At 44.7% G+C, this 22307-nt stretch overlaps 1 protein-coding gene across 1 annotated transcript in view; it reads right to left on the bottom strand.

Moving 5' to 3' along the window:
• Positions 1–22307, bottom strand: part of KLHL3 (kelch like family member 3) — a 132135-nt gene that overhangs the window by 60317 nt on the left and 49511 nt on the right. Inside the window, exons 5-6 of the mRNA XM_055430784.2 lie at positions 16389–16551; positions 1124–1233 (exon numbers count right to left, since the gene is read on the bottom strand). Coding sequence (XP_055286759.1) covers positions 1124–1233; positions 16389–16551 — 273 coding nt within the window. The remainder of the gene's footprint in view (positions 1–1123; positions 1234–16388; positions 16552–22307) is intronic.

The following is a 22307-nucleotide window of genomic DNA, read 5'->3' as shown; positions in this document are numbered from 1 at the left end:
ACAAGAGATAAGATTTGGATCCCAGTGGCCAACACTGAAGTTTGTGTTATTTCCAGGATAGTAGACTACATCTACTGGAGTAAAGAAATTCTTCCTGGTAGAAAAAGAATCTGAACTGTTTGGGAATTCAACTAGATGAAGAGCGAAGTAGAGAATATTCCTAGCATAATGGTTTCCCAGGTGGCAAAATGGTAAAGGATTCACCTGCCAATGTAGAAGACACAGGAGATGCAGGTTCGATCCCTGAGTTGGGAAGATCCCCTGGCAGAGGAAATGGCAGGGGATTTCAGTGGCCTGAAAAATTCCATGGACAGAGGAGCCAGACGGGCTATAGTCCATGGGGTCGAGAAGAATGGGCACGACTAAGAGGCAATCGCTGTTGAATGGACAGGGTCAGAGATAAGGAAGGCTGGGAGGCAGGACAGATCAGCAGTCACAGGTCAGCTAAGCAGGGGCAGAAGTCACGCTTCCAGCACAAATGAAGAGGTGTGTGGTCAGTGAGTTAGAGGGCCGGGTGTCAGGAGACCTTGGTTCTACTCCTGGCTTGGCTACCGAAAAACTGTGATTTCCAGCAGTTCCTAACCCCTCTGTGGGGCTCGGTTTCCTCATCAGTAAAAATTCCAGTTCCCTATTGGAATTAGATGTTCCCCAAAGGTTGGCTCTGGCTTAAATACTGGATATTCACAAAAGGCCGTGTAGGACAGTGGTTAAGATCAAACGACATGCAGACCAACTGAGTGACATTGAACAAGATAGTTACCACCTCTGAGTCTGTTTCCTTATCTATAAAGTGAGGACAATAGTGATGCCTGCCTCACAGGGCTGGGGTGAAGGCTGAACGAACTGAAGAACATCAAGCACTTACCATAGGGCTTGGCAAACTGTAAAGGCTTAAGAAATGGAAGCAGCTTTGTCGCCATCATCATCACCATTACGCCTTCTTTAAAGGGTCCATAAAGCATATATAGTGATCATGGGCCAGAAAGTCCTTTTTAAGGGGCAAAAAATATATAAACCTTTTCTTTTAAAATTTGGAAAAGAGAAAAGGTCTCACTGAATCACAAGTCCTTCCCACAGCCACCTCATGAGAGAGGTTTCTGTTTCAAAGAGCGCCATGCCATACCTTCTCTTCTGAAGAAACGGTCAGCTTGTCACTGGATATCAAGCTGCACACCTGGTCCAGACTTAGGCTAAGAAATTCTTCCCCCAGCATCACCTCTGGAAAGTGCTGCTCTGTTCCAAAAAAAAAAAAAGCGTAAGTTCAGAAAACAAAGTTACAACACGCTCCTGCCCATCCATGAACCAAGGCCATGACAATCTGTGGGATTCAGAGCAGAGTCCGGGGAGAGCTCTGGGGGAGGCGGGAGGGAGAGGAAAGGTAGACATCCTGGCTGGAGGGAAACCAGCCTTTTAATTCAGCAGCAAAGGCATCCCCCTGTGTAACCCTCTGTCCTGAACATCATCACAGAGGAAAATTGGGCACAGAGTTGTGAGCTTATATTTTTCCATGCTTCATGAGATTAATAATGGCGCTGCAGAGAAGCCTTGCAGGGGCCTGCCTATTTAATTGGGCTCATTTCCCCTCAAGGCACAGGCTGGCAGAGCTGCAGACGGTGCCCCCTGCCACTCAGCCAAACAAAAGTGGGTTAGAACTGCTGCATGGCCAAAGTCTCTGGGGGTTGTGGTAGGAAGTCGGCATTAGAAGCTTGGCGGAAGGGTTCATCCCTTCCTGCCCAAGTCAAGTCTGTTATCTCTGGTTCACAAGAAGGCTCAACTAAGCTTCTGTCTGGGTGTGGCTGCCAAGACCACTGCTGGGAACGGTCCACAGCGGCCGGACCTTCCAAGGCTGTAATATAGAGGGGAGTTTGGGACAATGAGAACAAGATAATCTCACAGCCCCAAGGGCCACATGAGGGAAATGCCGAGGATAATTCTGACCCTGACATTCTCCCAGGCCACCGTCCTACTATTATAGAAGCAGTGAGATGCCAGGGAAAGAGCAAGTACTTCTGAAAGAAGGACTCTAGATTAAAGTCCCAGCTGCGTCATTTATGAGCTGTGTCCCGTGGCACCATTATCCTCATGTGTACAATGGAGATAAAAACCACGTTTCCCTCCCTCCCATGCTCTGATGAGAAAGGAACTGGGAACACGTTTTGCAAGCTGTGTCGAGGTGAACCAGCCCACGGGCTGACGACGCCGGGTGCAAGAGGCTCTGGAGGCCACAGGGTCCTTTGTCATTTGCCCCAGGCCTTGCTCCTTCCTCAGTGCTCACAACCCTGCACCATCACCCCAGGAGCACCTGTGCTCTTTGCCCTCCAGGCCTTTCCCCTTCTTCTGTGGTGTCCCTGCTCTAGCCTGAGAGCTTCTTGGATAATTCCAGAAGCCCCACCCACACCCCCACCAACTTGGTCTGGCTGGCCCCTGGAGTGAGATTTCGAGCGCCTCCATGCCTGGGAGGCCATGCTGAAACATCAACTCTGCCACAGTTGCACAAGGAAAATGAAAATCGGAGCATGCTAATCACACTCATCAACTTCTTAAAAACCAAACAAAGAACTTCAGGTTTAAGTCATTTCTTATAAAAATCATTTTGAGCTTTATATGTTGAAAGAATTTCAGATCCAAACAATTCCCATATACCCTTCATCCAAAGTCCCTAAATGTCAATATTTTACTTTCAAAGTCTGAGTTATAAATAATCTTTTCCATCTCTCACTGGGCAAAAAAGGCTCCCCACTTGCTCTCCACTAGCTTAATAATTTAACTAAAGCCACAGTTAAAGCTTGCCCATCCTGAGGCTCAGGGATGTTCGTACATAATAATACAAAGTTAAAAGTCAGATCCATTACAGATGGAAGCAATTGTCACAACATAAGAAGTTGGTCTTGCTTCTCTACACATCAATAGAAAAAAAATCTTTTGTTAAAGCGTGGATTTTAAGTATGAGATTCAACTAACTTTCAGAATATTTAAGACTATAGTTATTTTTTTAAGTATCCATTCTTAAAGATTTTTAAATAAAAGTGAATGGATGATGGGAATTTATTCTTAGCCTGAAGGCTTGGAAGGTAACAGGATTCTCCTTATACACTCTTCTGGCCCAATAAGTCTTTGGACCAGTTGCCAGATGCATTGGCAACATGCAAGAAACAGCAGAGAGAAAAACTGACTAAGTGTAGGGCAGAGAGTTCCGGGGGACCAGCCATGGCTGAGCTCAGCAGGGGAGGCAGGCCAGCCAACGCCAACATCTCTGTGTCCCAGAGCCATACCTAGTCTTCCCACCTTTATCTTTGGTTGATAGGAAAAATAAAAAACTAACATTCAGAAGAGGGAAAAGAATAAGAGGAGGCAAGGAAGTAAAATTCTGAGCTTTAAGAAATCCTTCCTCAGAGCTCAGAAAGCCAAGAGACGAGCTTGGGTTTTGAAAAGGAAGAAAATGGAAGCGCAAAGATGCGTATCCTAGATGACTTGGTGGACAAACAAGAAGTACTCAAAATAAAGCAAGGCAAAAAGTAGTCAGCACTCCGTACTTCCCCATCTCTCACAGCCTGGGGCATCGCACCATGTGAGTCTGGGTCCCATCTCTCTGAAGTTGGCTGCTGCTTTGCCCATCTTGAAGTTCCCACTGAAATCCCTTCAGAAATCCTCCCAGGAAGCAGCGTCTGGTGGGGAGGAGACAAGGGAGGTGTTGGGCAGGAGCGTCTCTCACTCAGGACTGGCACACCCAGAGACCAAGGAGACGTGCAAGGCATGAGCAGGACACAAAGAAGGGCCCAGAAAGAAACCCCTTCCCTTCTCCCTTCAGCCTGGGACACAGGGCTGAGCCCCAGAGGAGACCTTTTATGTTAGCAACACTCGAGACACAACAGGATACAAAAAATAGGAACAGGCTCCTCTGGTTAACTCAGTTTCCTGGGAAACAGGAGTTATCCAGAAGACTCTGTACTCATCAGCGCTCTTCTCAGGATCTTCTGGAAAGAACCCACTCTGCTCCCGCAAGATACATCTTGAGAATCAGCTTCTGCCTTTAACACTTGTTTGGAAATTTTTTAGATTTCTTTTGCTTTGCTTTTAATGTATTAAGGGAGAATGTAATGATTAATTGTGCCTAACAGTCAGAAGACCTGGGTTTACCTAGCTCCACTTCTTATAGTCCCTTCTTTTCAGGCTCTGACTTCATTAATCATAAAATGGGAACATAAAGCCTGACTTCTATCTCCAGGTTGTTCAAAAATGATAACATATATTAGCCTACCTTGAGATCCATAAGAAACTCTTTAGAAATGAAGGAGAAATATCACATGCACAGGTACCTTCATTATGAAGCCCAATGCGGGCAGCACTGCTCTCCAACGGAGAAGCATTTCCACAGCATCAGTCATCCTTTGAGACTGCATAACCTGCCAGTGAGGCCATGGACTCAAAGGTCTCAGAATCCCACTTTAATTCCACTGAGCTCCACAAACTTTCTAGTGATATAAGTACTGAATTTCTTAAGGCTGGAGTTTTCTCATCCATTAAATGGAGCTAATAATAGCACTTAACTCATAAAGGTGTGATGGGCATTAGATAAATATATGTACAATAATTCACATTTCCTGAGACCACTGCAAGTGCTCAATAACTGTTCACACATTATGTGCCAAAAGCAGTGTTTCTTCAAAAAGGAAGAAAGTAGAGCTGATGTTTACAAGGAGACAACTGGCTTATAAAAGGGTAACACAAGACACCAGTAACAGGCAAATCTGGAGCAACAGGAAAATTTGGCCTTGCAGTATGGAATGAAGCAGGGCAAAGGCTAATAGAGTTCTGCCAAGAGAACACACTGGTCATAGCAAACACCCACTTCCAACAACACAAGAGAAGACTCTACACATGGATATCACCAGATGGTCAACACCGAAATCAGGTTGATTATATTCTTTGCAGCCAAAGATGGAGAAGCTCTATACAGTCAGCAAAAACAAGACCGGGAGCTGACTGTGGCTCAGATCATGAACTTGTTATTGCCAAATTCAGACTTAAATTGAAGAAAGTAGGGAAAACCACTAGACCATTCAGGTATGACCTAAATCAAACCCCTTTTGATTATACAGTGGAAGTGAGAAATAGATTTAAGGGACTAGATCTGATAGATAGAGTGCCTGATGAACTATGGATGGAGATTTGTGACATTGTATGGGAGACAGGGATCAAGACCATCCCCATGGGAAAGAAATGCGAAAAGCAAAATGGCTGTCTGAGGAGGCCTTACAAATAGCTGTGAAAAGAAGAGAAGCGAAAAGCAAAGGAGAAAAGGAAAGATATAAGCATCTGAATGCAGAGTTTCAAAGAAGAGCAAGGAGAGATAAGAAAGCCTTCCTCAGAGATCAATGCAAAGAAATAGAGGAAAACAACAGAATGGGAAAGACTAGAGATCTCCTCAAAAGAATTAGAGATACCAAGGGAACATTTTATGCAAAGATGGGCTCGATAAAGGACAGAAATGGTATGGACCTAACAGAAGCAGAAGATATTAAGAAGAGGTGGCAAGAATACACAGAAGAACTGTACAAAAAAGATCTTCATGACCCAGATAATCACAATGGTGTGATCACTCACCTAGGGTCAGACATCCTGGAATGTGAAGTCAAGTGGGCCTTTGGAAGCATCACTACGAACAAAGCTAGTGGAGGTGATGGAACTCCAGTTGAGCTATTTCAAATCCTGAAAGATGATGCTGTGAAAGTGCTGCACTCAATATGCCAGCAAATTTGGAAAACTCAGCAGTGGGCACAGGACTGGAAAACGTCAGTTTTTATTCCAATCCCAAAAAAGGCAATGCCAAAGAATGCTCAAATTACCACACAATTGCACTCATCTCACACATAAAGTCATGCTCAAAATTCTCCAAGCCAGGCTTCAGCAATATGTGAACCATGAACTTCCAGATGTTCAAGCTGGTTTTAGAACAGGCAGAGGAACCAGAGATCAAATTGCCAATATCCGATGGATCATCGAAAAAAGCAAGAGAGTTCCAGAAAAACATTTATTTCTGCTTTATTGACTATGCCAAAGCCTTTGACTGTGTGGATCACAATAAACTGTGGAACATTCTGAAAGAGATGGGAATCCCAGACCACCTGACCTGCCTCTTGAGAAACCTGTATGCAGGTCAGGAAGCAACAGTTAGAACTGGACATGGAACAACAGACTGGCTCCAAATAGGAAAAGGAGTACGTCAAGGTTGTATATTGTCACCCTGCTTATTTAACTTATATGCAGAGTACATCATGGGAGACTCTGGGCTGGAAGAAGCACAAGCTGGGATCAAGAAGGCCAGGAGAAATATCAATAACCTCAGATATGCAGATGACACTACCCTTACCGCAGAAAGTGAAGAGGAACTAAAAAGCCTCTTGATGAAAGTGAAAGAGGAGAGTGAAAAGGTTGGTTTGAAGCTCAACATTCAGAAAACGAAGATCATGGCATCTGGTCCCATCACTTCATGGGAAATAGATGGGGAAACAGTGGAAACAGTGTCAGACTTTATTTTTTGGGCTCTAAAATCACTGCAGATGCTGATTGCAGCCAGGAAATTAAAAGACGCTTACTCCTTGGAAGGAAAGTTATGACCAACCTTGATAGTATATTAAAAAGTAGAGACATCAAGGTCCGCCTAGTCAAGGCTATGGTTTTTCCGGTGGTCATGTATGGTTGTGAGAGTTGGACTGTGAAGAAAGCTGATCGCTGAAGAATTGATGCTTTTGAACTGTGGTGCTGGAGAAGACTCTTGAGAGTGCCTTGGACTGCAAGGAGATCCAACCAGTCCATTCTAAAGGAGATCATTCCTGGGTGTTCATTGGAAGGACTGATGCTAAAGCTGAAACTCCAATACTTTGGCCACCTCATGCGACAAGTTGACTCACTAGAAAAGAGTCTGATGCTAGGAGGGATTGGGGGCGGGAGGAGACGGGGACAACAGAGAATGAGATGGCTGGATGGCATCACCGACTCGATGGACATGAGTTTGAGTGAACTCCGGGAGTTGGTGATGGACAGGGAGGCCTGGTGTGCTGTGATTCATGGGTTCTCAAAGAGTCGGACATGATTGAGTGACTGAACTGAACTGAACTAGGAGTTCCAATTAACCAGGCTTTACTAGAAGTAGCAAACACTGTCTAAGATGTAAGTTTTGGAGACACTGCTTTGGGAAAGATCCCCAGTGTTCTCCCTACTTGCTGAAAGTAATAATAATTTTTTTTTCTCAGAAAAAATAAAAGTCCAAGTTTTGATAAATGAAATATAACGGAACTGTTCCTGCCTATTTAGATGAGAAATTATGGAGAAGGCAAGGGGCACCAGACAATTGTAAATCCTTTCCCCACCAAGAGACACAAATATATCTTCCCAGTATTGAAAGGATAAGGAAACTGGGTGGCACATTCCCAGGAAACGGGAATAGCTGGGTCTTTACAAAGAAAAGACAAAGTTAAGGGCCTGGACAAAGTTAAGGGATTTTCCTAAAAATGGCTAACATACTAGGTATTTTACATATATTATGTCACTTATATCTTCCAAAAGCCCAGCTGAAGCGAATATCAATATCTCCACTTTACAGATGAAGAAATGGAGACCCAGAAAGCCTAAGTCATGATCTTAGTATCACATGGCAGTAAGTGGTAGAGCCTGGTTTTGAAGCTAATGCTATCTATATAGCCCTCCAGCTTTTTTTTAATTAGTGTTGGCATGATGTTGTTTTCTCCATCTTTACTTTTCACTGACTATGAATCTTAATAATTAAAGTGGGTTTCTTGTACACACACACACACAAAGAAATTAATGTTATCTATATATAATAACAAATATTCTGATAAGAATCTTAGTTTCCAAAATAATAAAAGCCTGTCCTGAGCAGGTCGTTTTGATAAAATTGATATAGACATCAGAACTTGAGAATCCCTTAGAGACACTGCAGAGAGAGAAAGAAAATATGAATCTAAATATATTTTCTTTTAAAAAATCAATCTTAGAGTAGTAGTATTTCGAACATTTTGGCATCAGACCTGGGTTCAAATTTCAGACCCTTGGATAGAAATCTTTCCCTAACCCACCTATCAGGCTAGATGACGTGGTATTCTTCTGTGTTCCCAAAGTCACCAAAATAAGAAATTAAAATCACAGTGCTCATCAACCCATATTAGCACCTGAGGTCTTTCTCTCATACTGGGACTATGATCCCCATGAGGGGAGGCTGCTGTGTCTTATTTGAGTCTGTCTTGCTTGAGCGTGAATCCTCAGTGTCTGCAGATATCGAGCTCTGAAAATATCATGCTTCCCTTCCCATGCTTCTTCAAGACTTTCTAGGCCTCAGGCAACCTCTCAAGCAAGTCCCAAGTCCATTCCTCCCTCTTTATGGTGTGAAATAAACCTAAAGCTTTGATCAGGTTTATCTAAACCACAAGCCCAGATCAAATGAAAGTGATAACTCATCTATGACTTCTTTGACCTGCAGAGATGAGATGAACCCAGTTATTCTGGGACCAGCAACCCAGCAAACAGGTATGAGTGAGTGTCTCTGAATGGAACCACTTATCAGGCCCCAGGACTTGCTAACGAAAGGTGGACACACAAACAGAATCAAAACATTTTAGTAGGGTTTTAAAAAAACAGAGCTACTTTAAATCTCTCTCCCCTTCCCTCTATTAACTCTATTTTTGGAGAGCAGAGGTAAGCTTTCCTGATCAGTACTTGGCTTTCAGGGCCCATAGTTTCCTTGCTCCAGGGAGAAAGCTCAGCTGCCACAGAGAATAACACAGATCTACCTGACTACGTCCCACAAGGGTCACGACCACCAGCCCTCGGACTCTAAATTTCACTGCCTCCATTCTCCCTGGGATGGTGGGATAAGAGCTCTCTTGCCATGCTGACTTAATTCCAGAAGTGTATGTACTATACCTCCCCTTGCTATCATATACACAGAGTAAAGGGCTGTATCAAAACTGCCCAGTTATCGAACTAGAACGAATAATCTCACAATTTGTATGGAAATACAAAAAACCTCGAATAGCCAAAGCAATTTTGAGGAGGAAGAATGGAACTGGGGGAATTAACCTGCCGGACTTCAGGCTCTATTACAAAGCCACAGTCATCAAGACAGTATGGTACTGGCATAAAGACAGAAATATAGATCAATGGAACAAAATAGAAAGCCCAGAGATAAACCCACGCTCCTATGGACACCTTATCTTCGACAAAGGAGGCAAGAATATAAAATGGAGAAAAGACAGTCTCTTTAACAAGTGGTGCTGGGAAAACTGGTCAGCCACTTGCAAAAGAATGAAACTAGAACACTTCCTAACACCATATACCAAAATAAACTCAAAATGGATTAAAGATCTAAATGTAAGACCAGAAACTATAAAACTCCTAGAGGAGAACGTAGGCAAAACACTCTCCGACATAAATCACAGCAGGATCCTCCAAGACCCACCTCCCAGTATATTGGAAATAAAAGCAAAAATAAACAAATGGGACCTAATTAAAATCAAAAGCTTCTGCACAGCAAAGGAAACTATAAGCAAGGTGAAAAGACAGCCTTCAGAATGGGAGAAAATAATAGCAAATGAAGCAACTGATAAAGGATTAATCTCCAAATTATACAAGCAGCTCCTGCAGCTTAATTCCAGAAAACTAAGTGACCCAATCAAAAAATGGGCCAAAGAACTAAACAGACATTTCTCCAAAGAAGACATAAAGATGGCTAACAAACACATGAAAAAATGCTCAACATCCCTCATCATCAGAGAAATGCAAATCAAAACCACAATGAGATACCATTTCACACCAGTCAGAATGGCTGCTATCCAAAAGTCTACATGCAATAAATGCTGGAGAGGGTGTGGAGAGAAGGGAACCCTCTTACACTGTTGGTGGGAATGCAAACTAGTACAGCCACTATGGAGAACAGTGTGGAGATTCCTCAGAAAACTGGAAATAGAACTGCCATATGATCCAGCGATCGCACTCCTGGGCATACACACCGAGGAAACCAGAATTGAAAGAGACACATGTACTCCAATGTTCATTGCAGCACTGTTTATAATAGCCAGGACATGGAAGCAACCTAGATGTCCATCTGCAGATGAATGGATAAGAAAGCTTTGGTACATATACACAATGGAGTATTTCTCAGCCATCAAAAAGAATGCATTTGAATCAGTTTTAATGAGGTGGATGAAATTGGAGCCTATTATACAGAGTGAAGTAAGCCAGAAAGAAGAACATCAATACTGTATATTAACGCATATATATGGAATTTAGAAAAATGGTAACCTGAACCCTGTATAAGAGACTGCAAAAGAGACATAGGCATTTAGAACAGTCTTTGGAACTCTGTGGGAGAGGGTGAAGGTGGAATGATTGGGGAGAATGGAATTGTAGCATGTATATTATCATAAGTGACCAGTCCAGGTTCGACATATAAATTTTCCTCTGTTCAAAAAAAAAAAAAAGAGTACTGGAGTGGCTTGCCATTGTATAATCTTATTCAAAAACACTATCCTCCATTACAGTTGTGTATGTGTGTGTATGTTTGTAGATGCATAGATAAAAGTCTGTAAAAAAAAAAAAAAACTGCCCAGTTATCAATGTTGTTGATTCAACATCAGAGTTCCCTGTTCTCCAGAGAATGGAAGGAACAGGGAAGTCTCCTAAAATTCCCAGAAGGAGAACAGCTAACAATAAAAACTACCTGCATCCACACTAATGCTTCATATGCCACCTTCAGGGTAGAAGCAGGAAATCAAGGGGAGGCAGAAGTGAGGCAGCGGCCATGGGCAGAGAGGCTGAACTGGCCTGGGGAGTTGTGAAAATAAACAGTGGGCTCAGAGCACAGGCCCTGGAGTCAGGCAGCCTCTTCGTGAATCTTGGCATTGCCACTCACAAACTATGTGATCTGGAGCAAGTTACCAAACTTCTCCAAGGTTTCCGTTTCTTCATCTATAAGTTAGGAAAGTAATAACTACCTCTTACAGTTTTGAAGTGTGTAGCACCTTGCCTGGTACCTTGTAAGTATTAAGAAATGGCAGAAACTTCCATCATGACCATCACCATCATTATTATCTTATGATGCCAAGCTGGAGGCAGCAATTTCACCAGATAACCCTCACTAAGTCAGAGGGTTGTGTTTTTTCAAGTGCTTTGTCAAAGTTTTTTGCTGTCCTTAGTTTAATTGCTTCATTCCATGGTCTTAAGTGACTCAATCAATCAAAAAAAGGCCATTTCTCTCCACAAACATGTGAAATTCAATGGTTTTTCCATCCCATGGCTGGGTGGTTTCAGCTCAGCTTTGGCAGGCTGATGTAAACACATTGTTCAAAGAATTTTAATTGCCATTTCATTAATAGGGTCCCATTAATATCCCTCCCAACTAGCTCTGCTGATGGCCCAGGCATGGTCATCCAATTACCAAACAACAAAATCCCCATAAACCTGGGCCCATGCCTCTAAAGTTAAAGATTAAGCAGTCCCTGGAAACAATAACAGTGAGATATAAGAAACAGGCTATGCAAAATATGAGGGTCCTTTTCCCAATTACCTGGTACTCAGCAGAACTATAACATCAGCAGCTGGGAGCAACGGTCTTCCCCAGCCCAGCTTTTAACTGGGGGACTCACCCTTCCCCAGCCTAGCATAACTTATATCACAGCAAAAATTAGGGGGCATAACCCTAAGGGGGAAACTGGACCCAGAAGAAGCAGAAGAGACTGCCACAGGAAGAAGAGACAGGCCCATTGCAAACAGGAAATCATCCAGGCAGTTAGGTGGAAAGAGCTGTTGCTCCAGCCCCCAGAGTCATGCTGTGTCCTCCTTCGCCAGGGGGCTGAAGACTTATCAGAACGCAGTTGTCAACCGTAAAAACAGTTACTCTTTTTAGACAGCAGTTTGGCAGTGTCTTTTAATACATACTCCCTACGAGCTACTCTGTGCTATATACTAAGATGGCACCCTACAAGCACAATTTCACGGTTACTTACATACCAGCGAGTATACTCTAAAACATTACCTACGAGAATTCCTGTTGAAGCATTTGATGTAAAAGAGAAAAAACTGGTAACATTAATGTTCACTAAGAGAGTACTGGTTAACTAAATTATAGTTCATTATAGTTCATCCCTATGATGCAGCAGACAAAAAGAGTAAGAATAGCCATACACAAGAGTCTGGAAAGAACTTCAAGATACTGCACTAAGTTAAAAAAAAAAAGTATAACGAGTACAAAAGTCTTCTATTTCTGTAAAAAAAAGTGTAATATATACGTATCTTGTAAGGATATCCAAGAGAGCCCTCTGCCCCTTTAAGAGGACTGAGAGATCAACTGTATTTCATACCTTTGGTCCTGTTTGAAATTTTTATCATGGATACAAGTTGCTTTTATTGAATACATTCTCTAAAGTTTTAAAAATAGTGGTATAGAAATATGCCTGCTAACATGGAAAGATGTTCAAAATATACTGCTAAGATTTTTTTGGCTGGAAGATATATATGTGGAATGAGAGACAGGGGAAGCTGTACACTAGGGTACTGCCCGTGACGCCCTCTGGGTAGGATAATGGGGTCTTTTTCTGCAATAATCACAGGTGGTCATGTATTAAGATAGCAACAATAATAAGAACAGAAAGTTCATCTTAGAGAAGGAGCACAAACAGAATTCAGAGGCAGTTTGGGGTTGTGGACAGGCGAAGGCAGAGGTCAGCTGGCCAGAGATAGGGAAGGAGTGGAAGGCAGACATACCCAGCTGTGCATATGCATACAGAGGAGCCACCATCAGAAGCTCCAGAAATGGTCCTTCTCCCGCAAAGTGCATGCAGTCTTCAGCAGGGGTCGTGGTGTTGACCTGAGGAGTCCCATCTCTCCACCAGGTCCCGTGGGGCTCTGAGGCTCTCTTGCCACAGATGGCATGAACGGCAGGGAGGATCCCGGGCACAGCCCTATGGCGGCACCTACTTCTGCAGGAGGCACTTCTACCTGTCCCTCCCACACCGACCCCAATCCCCTAAACCATACTGAAAACAAAGCAGGAGGAGCAACCTCCCATCAGAGAGGAAAGAAAACAGGCCTAGGGTCACTCAGCTCCAAAGTGTTGGCTGGTGTGATCCCTGGTTCTGATCTGGAGGGTCTCCTTGTAGTCTGTGGGCTCAGACACCTCCTGACTCGAGGCACGGAGCCATGGAAGCCTACAACCACACGAGGCCAACACTGCCCCTTGTGTGTGTGATTCTGGTCAGTACCCACACGCCCACACTTAAATGGGCAAGACAGCAGCTCTGCTTCAGGAGGTAGCAATGGCAGAGCCGCCAGGCTCCATCTAAGTTCGGGGGGTACAAGACCAAAGACACAAAGCAGGCCCACAGCAGCGGCTGAGTGTGATGGAGTAAGCACAGTAACCATTTTTTACTTCTCTATATACCACATAGGGTGAAGTCTTAACTTCACACTGCTTCTTCTAATGTCTCTTCATCATAGTCTTACAACCTCTGTATTACCACACCACCTTAAAAATATGATTTTTATCTTCCCAGTTGCACACAGCCGAGGGCTACAAAGAAAGCTATCCCGGAGCTGGTCCCAGGTCCCCCAGAAGGCCTGCACAACAGGGAGGAGGCTCTCAGGCTGCAGTCACACTGACCGACCAGAGGAGGAGGAGGGCTCACACAGGCCGTGAGGGGCAGCCTCCCAACAGGGAAGAAAAGACATCCACGCCTCACTTTCCCACCCCAAGATGACTAAACACCCCGCATCTAGCAGAGACAGCTGGCCATCTGTCTGCAAAGTCTGGTTGTTGAAATCTGGTAACTGCGTGGCACAGACTTTGAGGTTCACACTTCGGATGGAAAATGCCAGCTCTCGCCACCAACACTCCACAGCTTCTGATTCACAGGGCCACCCTATGTCCAAGCTGGGCCTGGAGGCCACAGAATGGAGTAGTTATAAACACAGCTCTGGAGCAGACACTGTCTGGGTTTGAATCCTGTCTCTGTCTCTTCTAACTAGCCCCAACAAATGACTTCACCCCTCTGCGCTTTACTTCCCTCAGCTACTGTGTGCTTTAAATGAACACAAAATGCTTGGTCTAGGATGTGACCCAAAGTGAGAGCTCAGGAAACACTAGCTCCATGACACTGCACACACACACACACGTAGAGCGCACGCCCACAGTGCTGCGGAACCACATCACCGTGCCCACACCAGGATCAGGGAGCAGCAAAACCACAAGGTGCTCCAAACTGCATCCTCCCTACTCTCCCACAGGCGAGTCTCACCATCAGACAGGGAGAAGGGCAAGGGAGAAAACAGAGATTCTGAAAGTGGAGGAAAGCCAGGCCACAAGGCCTAGGAGCCTTCGTTAAACGTGGGAGTTCAATACACAGCCCAAACCTCTGATGACCTCATGAGCCAACTACAAAAGGGTATGATACGTGCTGTGTATGGATGCAAGCATGCACTCTCTATAGAGAGGACTGGGGAGGGGAGACAGAAACTTCCTGGCATCTAAGCATTCTCCCTTCACCTCCGTACCAGCAGATGTCCACACGCTGATCTGGGCCTTAGTTAAGCCTTCAGCTTCTGCTGAAGCAAAGTCTGTGTGCACACCCCTCAAGAAACTGGCTAGACTAGAGAAGGCTGGACTAGTGACCACTCCCTGAGAACAGAAAGGAGGTAGGGTATCATGTCAGGTAATACAGGCACAGGAGGGACAGCAGAGAAACAGGAGAGTCAAGGATTAGGGTCAGAAAGAGTCAGAGGAATTCAGAAGTAGGCAGACTGGGGAGTGTCCCTCACAAAAATCATCATCATTGCCATCCTAACGTCTGGTCCCATTTGTGTCCTCAGAAACAGACCCCATGAAGTGAGAGTCTGTATAGGCTCCTGGGGTCTTGATCAGAGCAAAAAGAGGATGCTGAAAACCAGAAGAAATGCATGTTGACTTGTGGATCAAGGGGCTAACACAGTGCAGGGAGCTGGCATGTGAGCAGCTAGCAGGCCCTCAGTTAACTCCCAGACACTGGCTTCCTGGACAGGAGACAGAAGAGACAGCAGCCATGCCAGCATTTGGGCAGGGGAAGAATGAGAGGTTTTTAAAAGGTTCCCTTTTACTGCAAGGGAAGGAGGTGGCCATGACTAGATCTATCAATTCATATGACCAGACCTGTTTCCTAGGTCACTCACGACCTTCATCCTCAAATCACTGCTGCTGCTGCGTCACTTCAGTCGTGTCCGACTCAGTGTGACCCCATAGACAGAAGCCCACCAGGGTCCCCCATCCCTGGGATTCTCCAGGCAAGAACACTGAAGTGGGTTGCCATTTCCTTCTCCAATGTGTGAAAGTGAAAAGTGAAAGTGAAGTCGCTCAGTTGTGTCCAACCCTTAGTGACCCCACGGACTGCAGCCTACCAGGCTCCTCCATCCATGGGATTTTCTAGGCAAGAGTACTGGAGTGGCTTGCCATTGCCTTCTCACTACTCCCTATAAAAATCACAGGATGATAAGCTCTAGTGAGAAGAATGTCTCCAAGAAAAATAAAATGGACTCAACAGATTATCTGATGTACTGAGAAGACTGTTCAGTGTATCTATCTTGTAAGAGTTAAGTGATCATAATACTGTGTAAAAAAAAGCATCTATTCACTGCCTTACTGATTAAAACAAAAGTTTTCTGATAAAAAACCAATTATAACTTAGCTCAGCTATAGAAATGATATTAGAAGAATAAAGAGAGAGGAACAGTAAATGTATATGAGGGGACATCTATGAAAGTGCAGTTATTCTGTGAGAAGTCAACAGACAACATCTAAAACTAATAAACCCCAAACCAGTCGTATAACATTTTATTTACAAAAAGAGAGGTAAATATCAGATGAAGCAACTTTTGGCTGAATCAGCACCTATATTTTAATTCTTTCAGAAAGGCAATTGAGTGACTCTAGAGAGCAAGGGTTGGTGTGGAAAAAGAGCAGGAGACTCTTATCATTATGAGACTTGCAATTGTATTTGACTTTTCAAATGGTGTTCACAGAACACTATGATCAAAATAGAGATTTTCCTAAACAAAGATTATTTCAAGACCTAGCTCAAATTATTCTTGCCCCACGAAGTCTTCTCAGATCTCTTTCCTCTTCTCTCATGAAAATTACTGTCTGAACTTTTCATCCGGCAATTAGTCATATTCCACTTGGCACTGAGCTGAACTCCTCTATCGTTAATTATCTTTTCTTATCTCCTTGACTAAATCGTAACTGCTTCTCAGTAGAACACATTAGCCTCATAATCTTTGAGGAGTCCACCACAGACCAGGTTATTAAATCCGCAGGCTTGGAAAGGTACAGCTACATTGTTCCCCATTACCTGCGTAAGCATTGGCCTGCTGCAGCAGGTCGGTGCAGGTATGCACGTCTGCAAAGGCGCGGATACCCAGGCAATTGGTGGGATGCAACTGAGATTGCAGGAAGTCACAGCAGTTCTGACGAACATCCATGAGCTGTAGCAAGCTGGCGGCTGGGAGCAGCACCTGGAAGAGAAGGTGACATTCTGAGTCACAGGATCCCACCACCAAGGTCTCATCTCCCCAAAGCGGTGCTCTAATCAGGCCACGGCCAGGCTCAAGGCCTTTGCATGGCTCTCCACTGCCTGCCCAAGTAAGTCCAAACTTCCCAGCCTGGCCTTTGAGGCAACCCCAGCCTTAGTTTCCGCTATTCTCCACTTCATGGACCCTTTGTTGCTATTTGGTTGCCAAGTCGTGTCCAACTCTTCACGACCCCATGGACTTCAGCACACCAGGCTTCCCTGTCCCTCACCATCACCTGGAATTTGCCCAAGCACATATCCATTGAACTGGTGATGCCATCCAACCATCTCATCCTTTGTTGCCCCCTTCTTCTCCTGCCCCTAATCTTTCCCAGCATCAGCGTCTTTTCCAATGAGTTAATTCTTCACATCACGTGGCCAAAGTATTGGAGTTTCAGCTTCAGCATCAGTCCTTCCAATGAATATTCAGGACTGATTTCCCTTAGGATGGACTGGTTGGAACTCCTTGCAGTCCAAGGGACTCTCAAGAGTCTTCTCCAACACCACAGTTCAAAGGCATCAATTCTTGGGTGCTCGGCTTTCTTTATAGTCCAACTCTCACATCCATATGTGACCACTGGAAAAAACCACAGCTTTGACTAGATAGACCTTTGTTGGCAAAGTAATATCTCTGCTTTTTAATATGCTGTCTAGGTTGGTCATAACTTTCCTTCCAAGGAGCAAGCGTCTTTTTATTTCATGGCTGCAGTCACCATCTGCAGTCATTTTGGAGCCCCCCAAAATAAAGTCTCTCACTGCTTCCCCATCTATTTGCCATGAAGTGATGAATGTTGAGCTTTAAGCCAACTTTTTCACTCTCCTCTTTCACTTTCATCAAGAGGCTCTTTAGTTCTTCTCTTTCTGCCACAAGGGTGGTGTCATCTGCATATCTGAGGTTATTTATATTTCTCCCGGCAGTCTTGATTCCAGCTTGTGCCTCATCCAGCCCAGCATTTTTCATGATGTACTCTGGGTATAAGTTAAACAAGCAGGGTGACAGTATACAGCCTTGATGTACTCCTTTACCAATTTGGAACCACTCTGCTGTTTCATGTCCAGTTCTAACTGTTGCTTCCTGACCTGCATACAGATTTCTCAAGAGGCAGGTCAGGTGGTCTGGGATTCCCATCTCTTGAAGAATTTTCCACAGTTTGTTGTGATCCACACAGTCAAAGGCTTTGACATATTCAATAAAGCAGAAGTAGATGTTTTTCTGGAACTCTCTTGCTTTTTTGATGATCCAACGGATGTTGGCAATTTGATCTCTCGTTCCTCTGCCTTTTCTAAATCCAGCTTGAACATCTGGAAGTTCACGGTTAAGCTAAGGCCCTTATAAGAAGAAAAATAAATAGCAGAGTTCTCTTTCTACCATGCAAGGACACAAGGAGAAGGTAGCCTTCTGCAAACTGGTAAGCTAGTCCTCACCAGAAACTCAATCATTTGGAACCCAAATCTAGCACTTACAACACTGTGAGAAAATTAGTTTCTGTTGTGTAAGCCACCTGCTGCTGCTGCTGCTGCTGCTAAGTCGCTTCAGTCGTGTCCGACTCTGTGCGACCCCATAGACGGCAGCCGACCAGTACTCTGTGGTATTTTGTTATGACAGCCCAAGCTAAGACAGACTGATTTCCTACATGGGTATATATTAGAATCCCCTGGAGAATGTTTAAAATACTGATGCTTGGGCCTTACCCCCAAAGATCCAACTCAATAGTAATGGAGTGTAGCCTGGACAGTGAGATACTGCTCAAGTTCCCTAGGTGCTTGTAATGTATAGTCAAGTTGAGAACACTGGCCTATAGCCTTTAGTTAATATTTTTACTCAGAAAGATATTTATTGAATAGCTAACACACTCATTCACCATTTAATTACTGAGCACCTATGTGCCAGCCTATAAGATTCAGCAAGAGAAGTCAGACCCCTGATCTTGCTCGAGCATCTACTGGAATGAGGGCATCATCCCCAAATCCACTGGGACTCAAACAAACACACTCTACTCTCCCATCCAACAGATAAATAGTAAAGAACATCTTGGGGTAGGTTCTCAGCAAAAGGAGAGCTAAGGTTCCTTTTAAAAGGTCATGAGACAGATGAGTATTTATACTGTACCCTGGGAGACAGAAACAAGTTCCTGCTCAAGTGTGTATGCATGTGTTTTTCCTAAAAGCCAGGGAAGACTAGCTTGAATAGGCCAGATGGGTGCTCAGACCGTCAACCCTGGTCAAGTTCCTTTGGACTTTGCCACAGCTCCCGCAGCCTGCCATCAGATCTAAAAACCAGGGTAGTCAGCAAAATCCTCCTCAACCCAGCTTTGCTACCCTTCCTCTCCCCCACCCTGTGGGAAATACAGTCTGAGAGTGACTTAAGGAAAAAAAAAAAAAAAAAACATCAGTTGTGAATAGTTTGGCTTCAGACTGCATTGCTTGGGGTCCCCAGCATCCATTTCACCCAAAAACAACCCCCATGTTCTGAGTCCTTGCTCTCAGCTGCTCCCCTGGCTCTCAGGGAGAGTGTCTGGGCCAGCCAGACCCCAGCTGTTTGCATCCACCAGGGCTTGCCCAGGAAGACATACAAGGCTGCAGATGCATTTGATTTCTTGACTCAGAGCACTATAAAAGTCTTTTTCTTTGTATGGCAAAACCAATACAATAATGTAAATTAAAAAAAAAAAAGCAAATAAAAGTACTTAAATATTTTAAAATTTGCAACTTGAAAAAAAAAATAAAGATTGTGCTTTTGATAGTGCTAAAAAAAAAAGTCTTTTTCTTTTATTTTTTTGAGTGATTTAAATTTTCGAAACTGATTGTCCCCCAAAACAGCCCTGAACCTCATCTCTAGTTCTCCTCACCTCCATGGGCTAAGGCTAAAAATTCTTCCCCACTGCCCCATTCTTGGGCCTTGTCTCATCACTAGAGTAACCAGACATCCAGGTTTGCCCAGGATCAAAAGACTTCCCAGGACACAGGACTTTCAGTGCAAAAGTTGGGGTAGTTGGCCCCCTTCCTCATTCCTGCCCACACAGAGACACCACCAAGAGCCTCTGCTATCAGTGGTCCTGCTCCAGAGCTAAGTGCCTGCTCTCAAAGGGAATTCTGCCTGCAGAATTAGGCTTCTCCCTCATGATAGCTGAGTTCTAGAAAACATCTCTTTCCTTCCTCTCACCTCTCTCTTTCCTCTCCCCTCTCTCTTCTCCCAGCAAGACAACTGTATATTACCATCACATTCTTGGTATTTTCTGAACCACTGAGTCATTCCAGAGAAGGAAAAAGATAAGATCACCCGCTGGAGAGTTTGAGACAGTAAGTGAACACAGTCAGGCTCCAAATCTGACCACCTAAGCTCCATTCCCACAAAGCAGCTATAAACTGGGAAACTCAATTAACCTGTGAGCTTGCTCAGCCTAGCCAAACAGATTCCAGGGCCAGATTAGTCTCGGCCTGCTAGTAAAGTGGAGAACCATTAACCATTCTTGCTGAATACATACCAGGAAAGGAAAGCTGTGTTCCAAACTCCCCAAATGACCTCTATAACACGTGCCCTAAACCAGCACCAGCTACAAACCCTAAAGCCAGCCCATAAGTTGACCGACCATCTTGGTTTGCTGAGACCTTGCCAGTTCTAGCACTCAAAAGTCCTGTGTCCCAGGAGAGCCCTCAATTCTGGACAAACTGGGACAGTTGTTCACCCCAGTAACAAGGAACTTGTATTCAGTTACACTGAGAAGCCCTGGTGGGGAGGAGTAATCCAATCCTGTCCAGCACACACCCTACTCGGGTGTAGGAGCCCCCAGGGGTCAGATGTGATTAGAGGATGCAATGTACAGCAGCCCTTCAGCACCACAGAGAAGGAATTTCTGAGAGTCCAATCCCCACCCCCAGACTGCATCCCAGCCAAGCCAAAGTGCTATCGTGCCAGGGACACCCCCTCCCCTGCCCTCTTCGTTACCACAAAGGCAGATGCACCATTTGGTGCTAACATTTTCAACCTCATGACAACTACCCAAAGAAATGAAATGATAAATACTTCCTGAACACACTCCTTAGATTATACTTTCAGTTTTTAAAACCTCCCTGGATACAGCTATCCACACAGCTTTCAACTTCCTCACTGTTCACAAAACCCACATGGCAGACAAAAACTTTCAGAGCTTCCCCCATCCTGCTTGGGTCCACTCCTGCCCTAAAGTGTTCCCAAGCTGACATCACAAAATGAGCGGGACTGGTGGTTTCTCTAATTGCCCCTTCCCTCTCTTTGATTTTATGCTGCCATCTTCCCACTGCTTGCTTCACACAGGAAGGTGTGAAGAAGAGCCAAGGGAGTCAGAATGCTGTATCACTGCTCAATTGCTGAGTCTCAGGGATAAATAGGGGCCTGGTCCAGTGGGGCTCTGGGGGCTGCACACAAGGAGAGGCAACACAGATCCTCAGAGGCTATGAAAGTGTGAAAAACATCCAGGAGGTGGTCTTCACTTCCCTCTCCTACAGCCAAGGTTGGAAAATGATTTACTCTTTTCTTATTCCCTGGTGGCTCAGAGGTTAAAGCGTCTGCCTCCAATGCGGTAGAACCGGGTTCGATCCCTGGGTTGGGAAGATCCCTGGAGAAGGAAATGGTAACCCACTCCAGTATTCTTGCCTGGAGAATCCCATGGACGGAGAAGCCTGGTAGGCTACAGTCCACAGGGTCACAAAGAGTCGGACACGACTGAGCGACTTCCCCCCTTTCCCCCCCACTATCTTGCCTGCAGCTCGACTCCCTTAAGTGGTAGCAGTAACAAGATTAGGAACAAGAGGCCAAGCGCAGGTCCTCATCTTGGAAGCAAGACTGTCCTGGTGGAACTGCTAGGGCTGTGTGGCTTGGCCCCTGGAAGGAGGCTGAGACCTGAGAAGGAGCAGTTGGCTGGAACCACTGCAGGAAGGGAAGATGACCTTGGGTTAAAAGCTTTCAGCTTGCCTCTCGCCGTCTCAGCATTTTGGTTCTGGGAAAACAGGCCCTGGAATGACCCTCAGCAAAGAATTTACAGGTTCCCCTCCAGCTTGCAAACGGCTTCCCCTCCATTTTTCATGCGCAGGCCCTGTTGTTTTTTTTCTCTCCCTCGGATAACATGAAAACCCAGCAGAGGATATCCCGTCACAGAATTTGTTTCCTTTAACAAAAACAAAAGGAAATGCCCTGCCTCAGAAAGCACCTACTCCTGGAATTTCAGAAAAGCAGGGCCATGCACGGAGGGAGGGTACCAGTCAAAGGACCAGGTGACTAGGCTGTCCAGGGCCTCTGCCCGCCCACACACAGCAAGTTCTGCCTCTGCCAGCACCAGGCATGAGTCCTGGCACAGAAACAGTGCTAAACAAAAATTTACTGAGAGAAAGAAGAAGGGGGTAGGGGGGGGTGTACAGGAGAGTTAGCAGAACTACACTGTGATTAAATGTGTCACTTAGAATATTTAGAATAAAAATTTTATGGAAGTATGATGTCACTTAGAATTTTGACTTCTCCACTCACCAGCCACGTGACTAAAGGCAAATTACTTAACCTCTCTCTGCCTCTGACTCCTCAACAGTAAAATGAAGTTAGTAATAGCACCACCTTAAAGGCTTGTCGTTGAACTCAAATGAAATAATACATTTAAAGCAAGTAACACAGTGTTTGGTGCATAGGGAGTCCTTAGTTACACTGATTTTTATTATTCATTAATACAAGCT

This window comes from Moschus berezovskii, chromosome 8 (assembly GCF_049115385.1).
Source record: "Moschus berezovskii isolate FMDL1 chromosome 8, NW_MosBer_1.0, whole genome shotgun sequence".
In the NCBI taxonomy this organism is placed as follows: domain Eukaryota; kingdom Metazoa; phylum Chordata; class Mammalia; order Artiodactyla; family Moschidae; genus Moschus; species Moschus berezovskii.
Note: the sequence above shows the minus strand (reverse complement) of the source record. Positions and strands in the feature narration are given on the sequence as shown.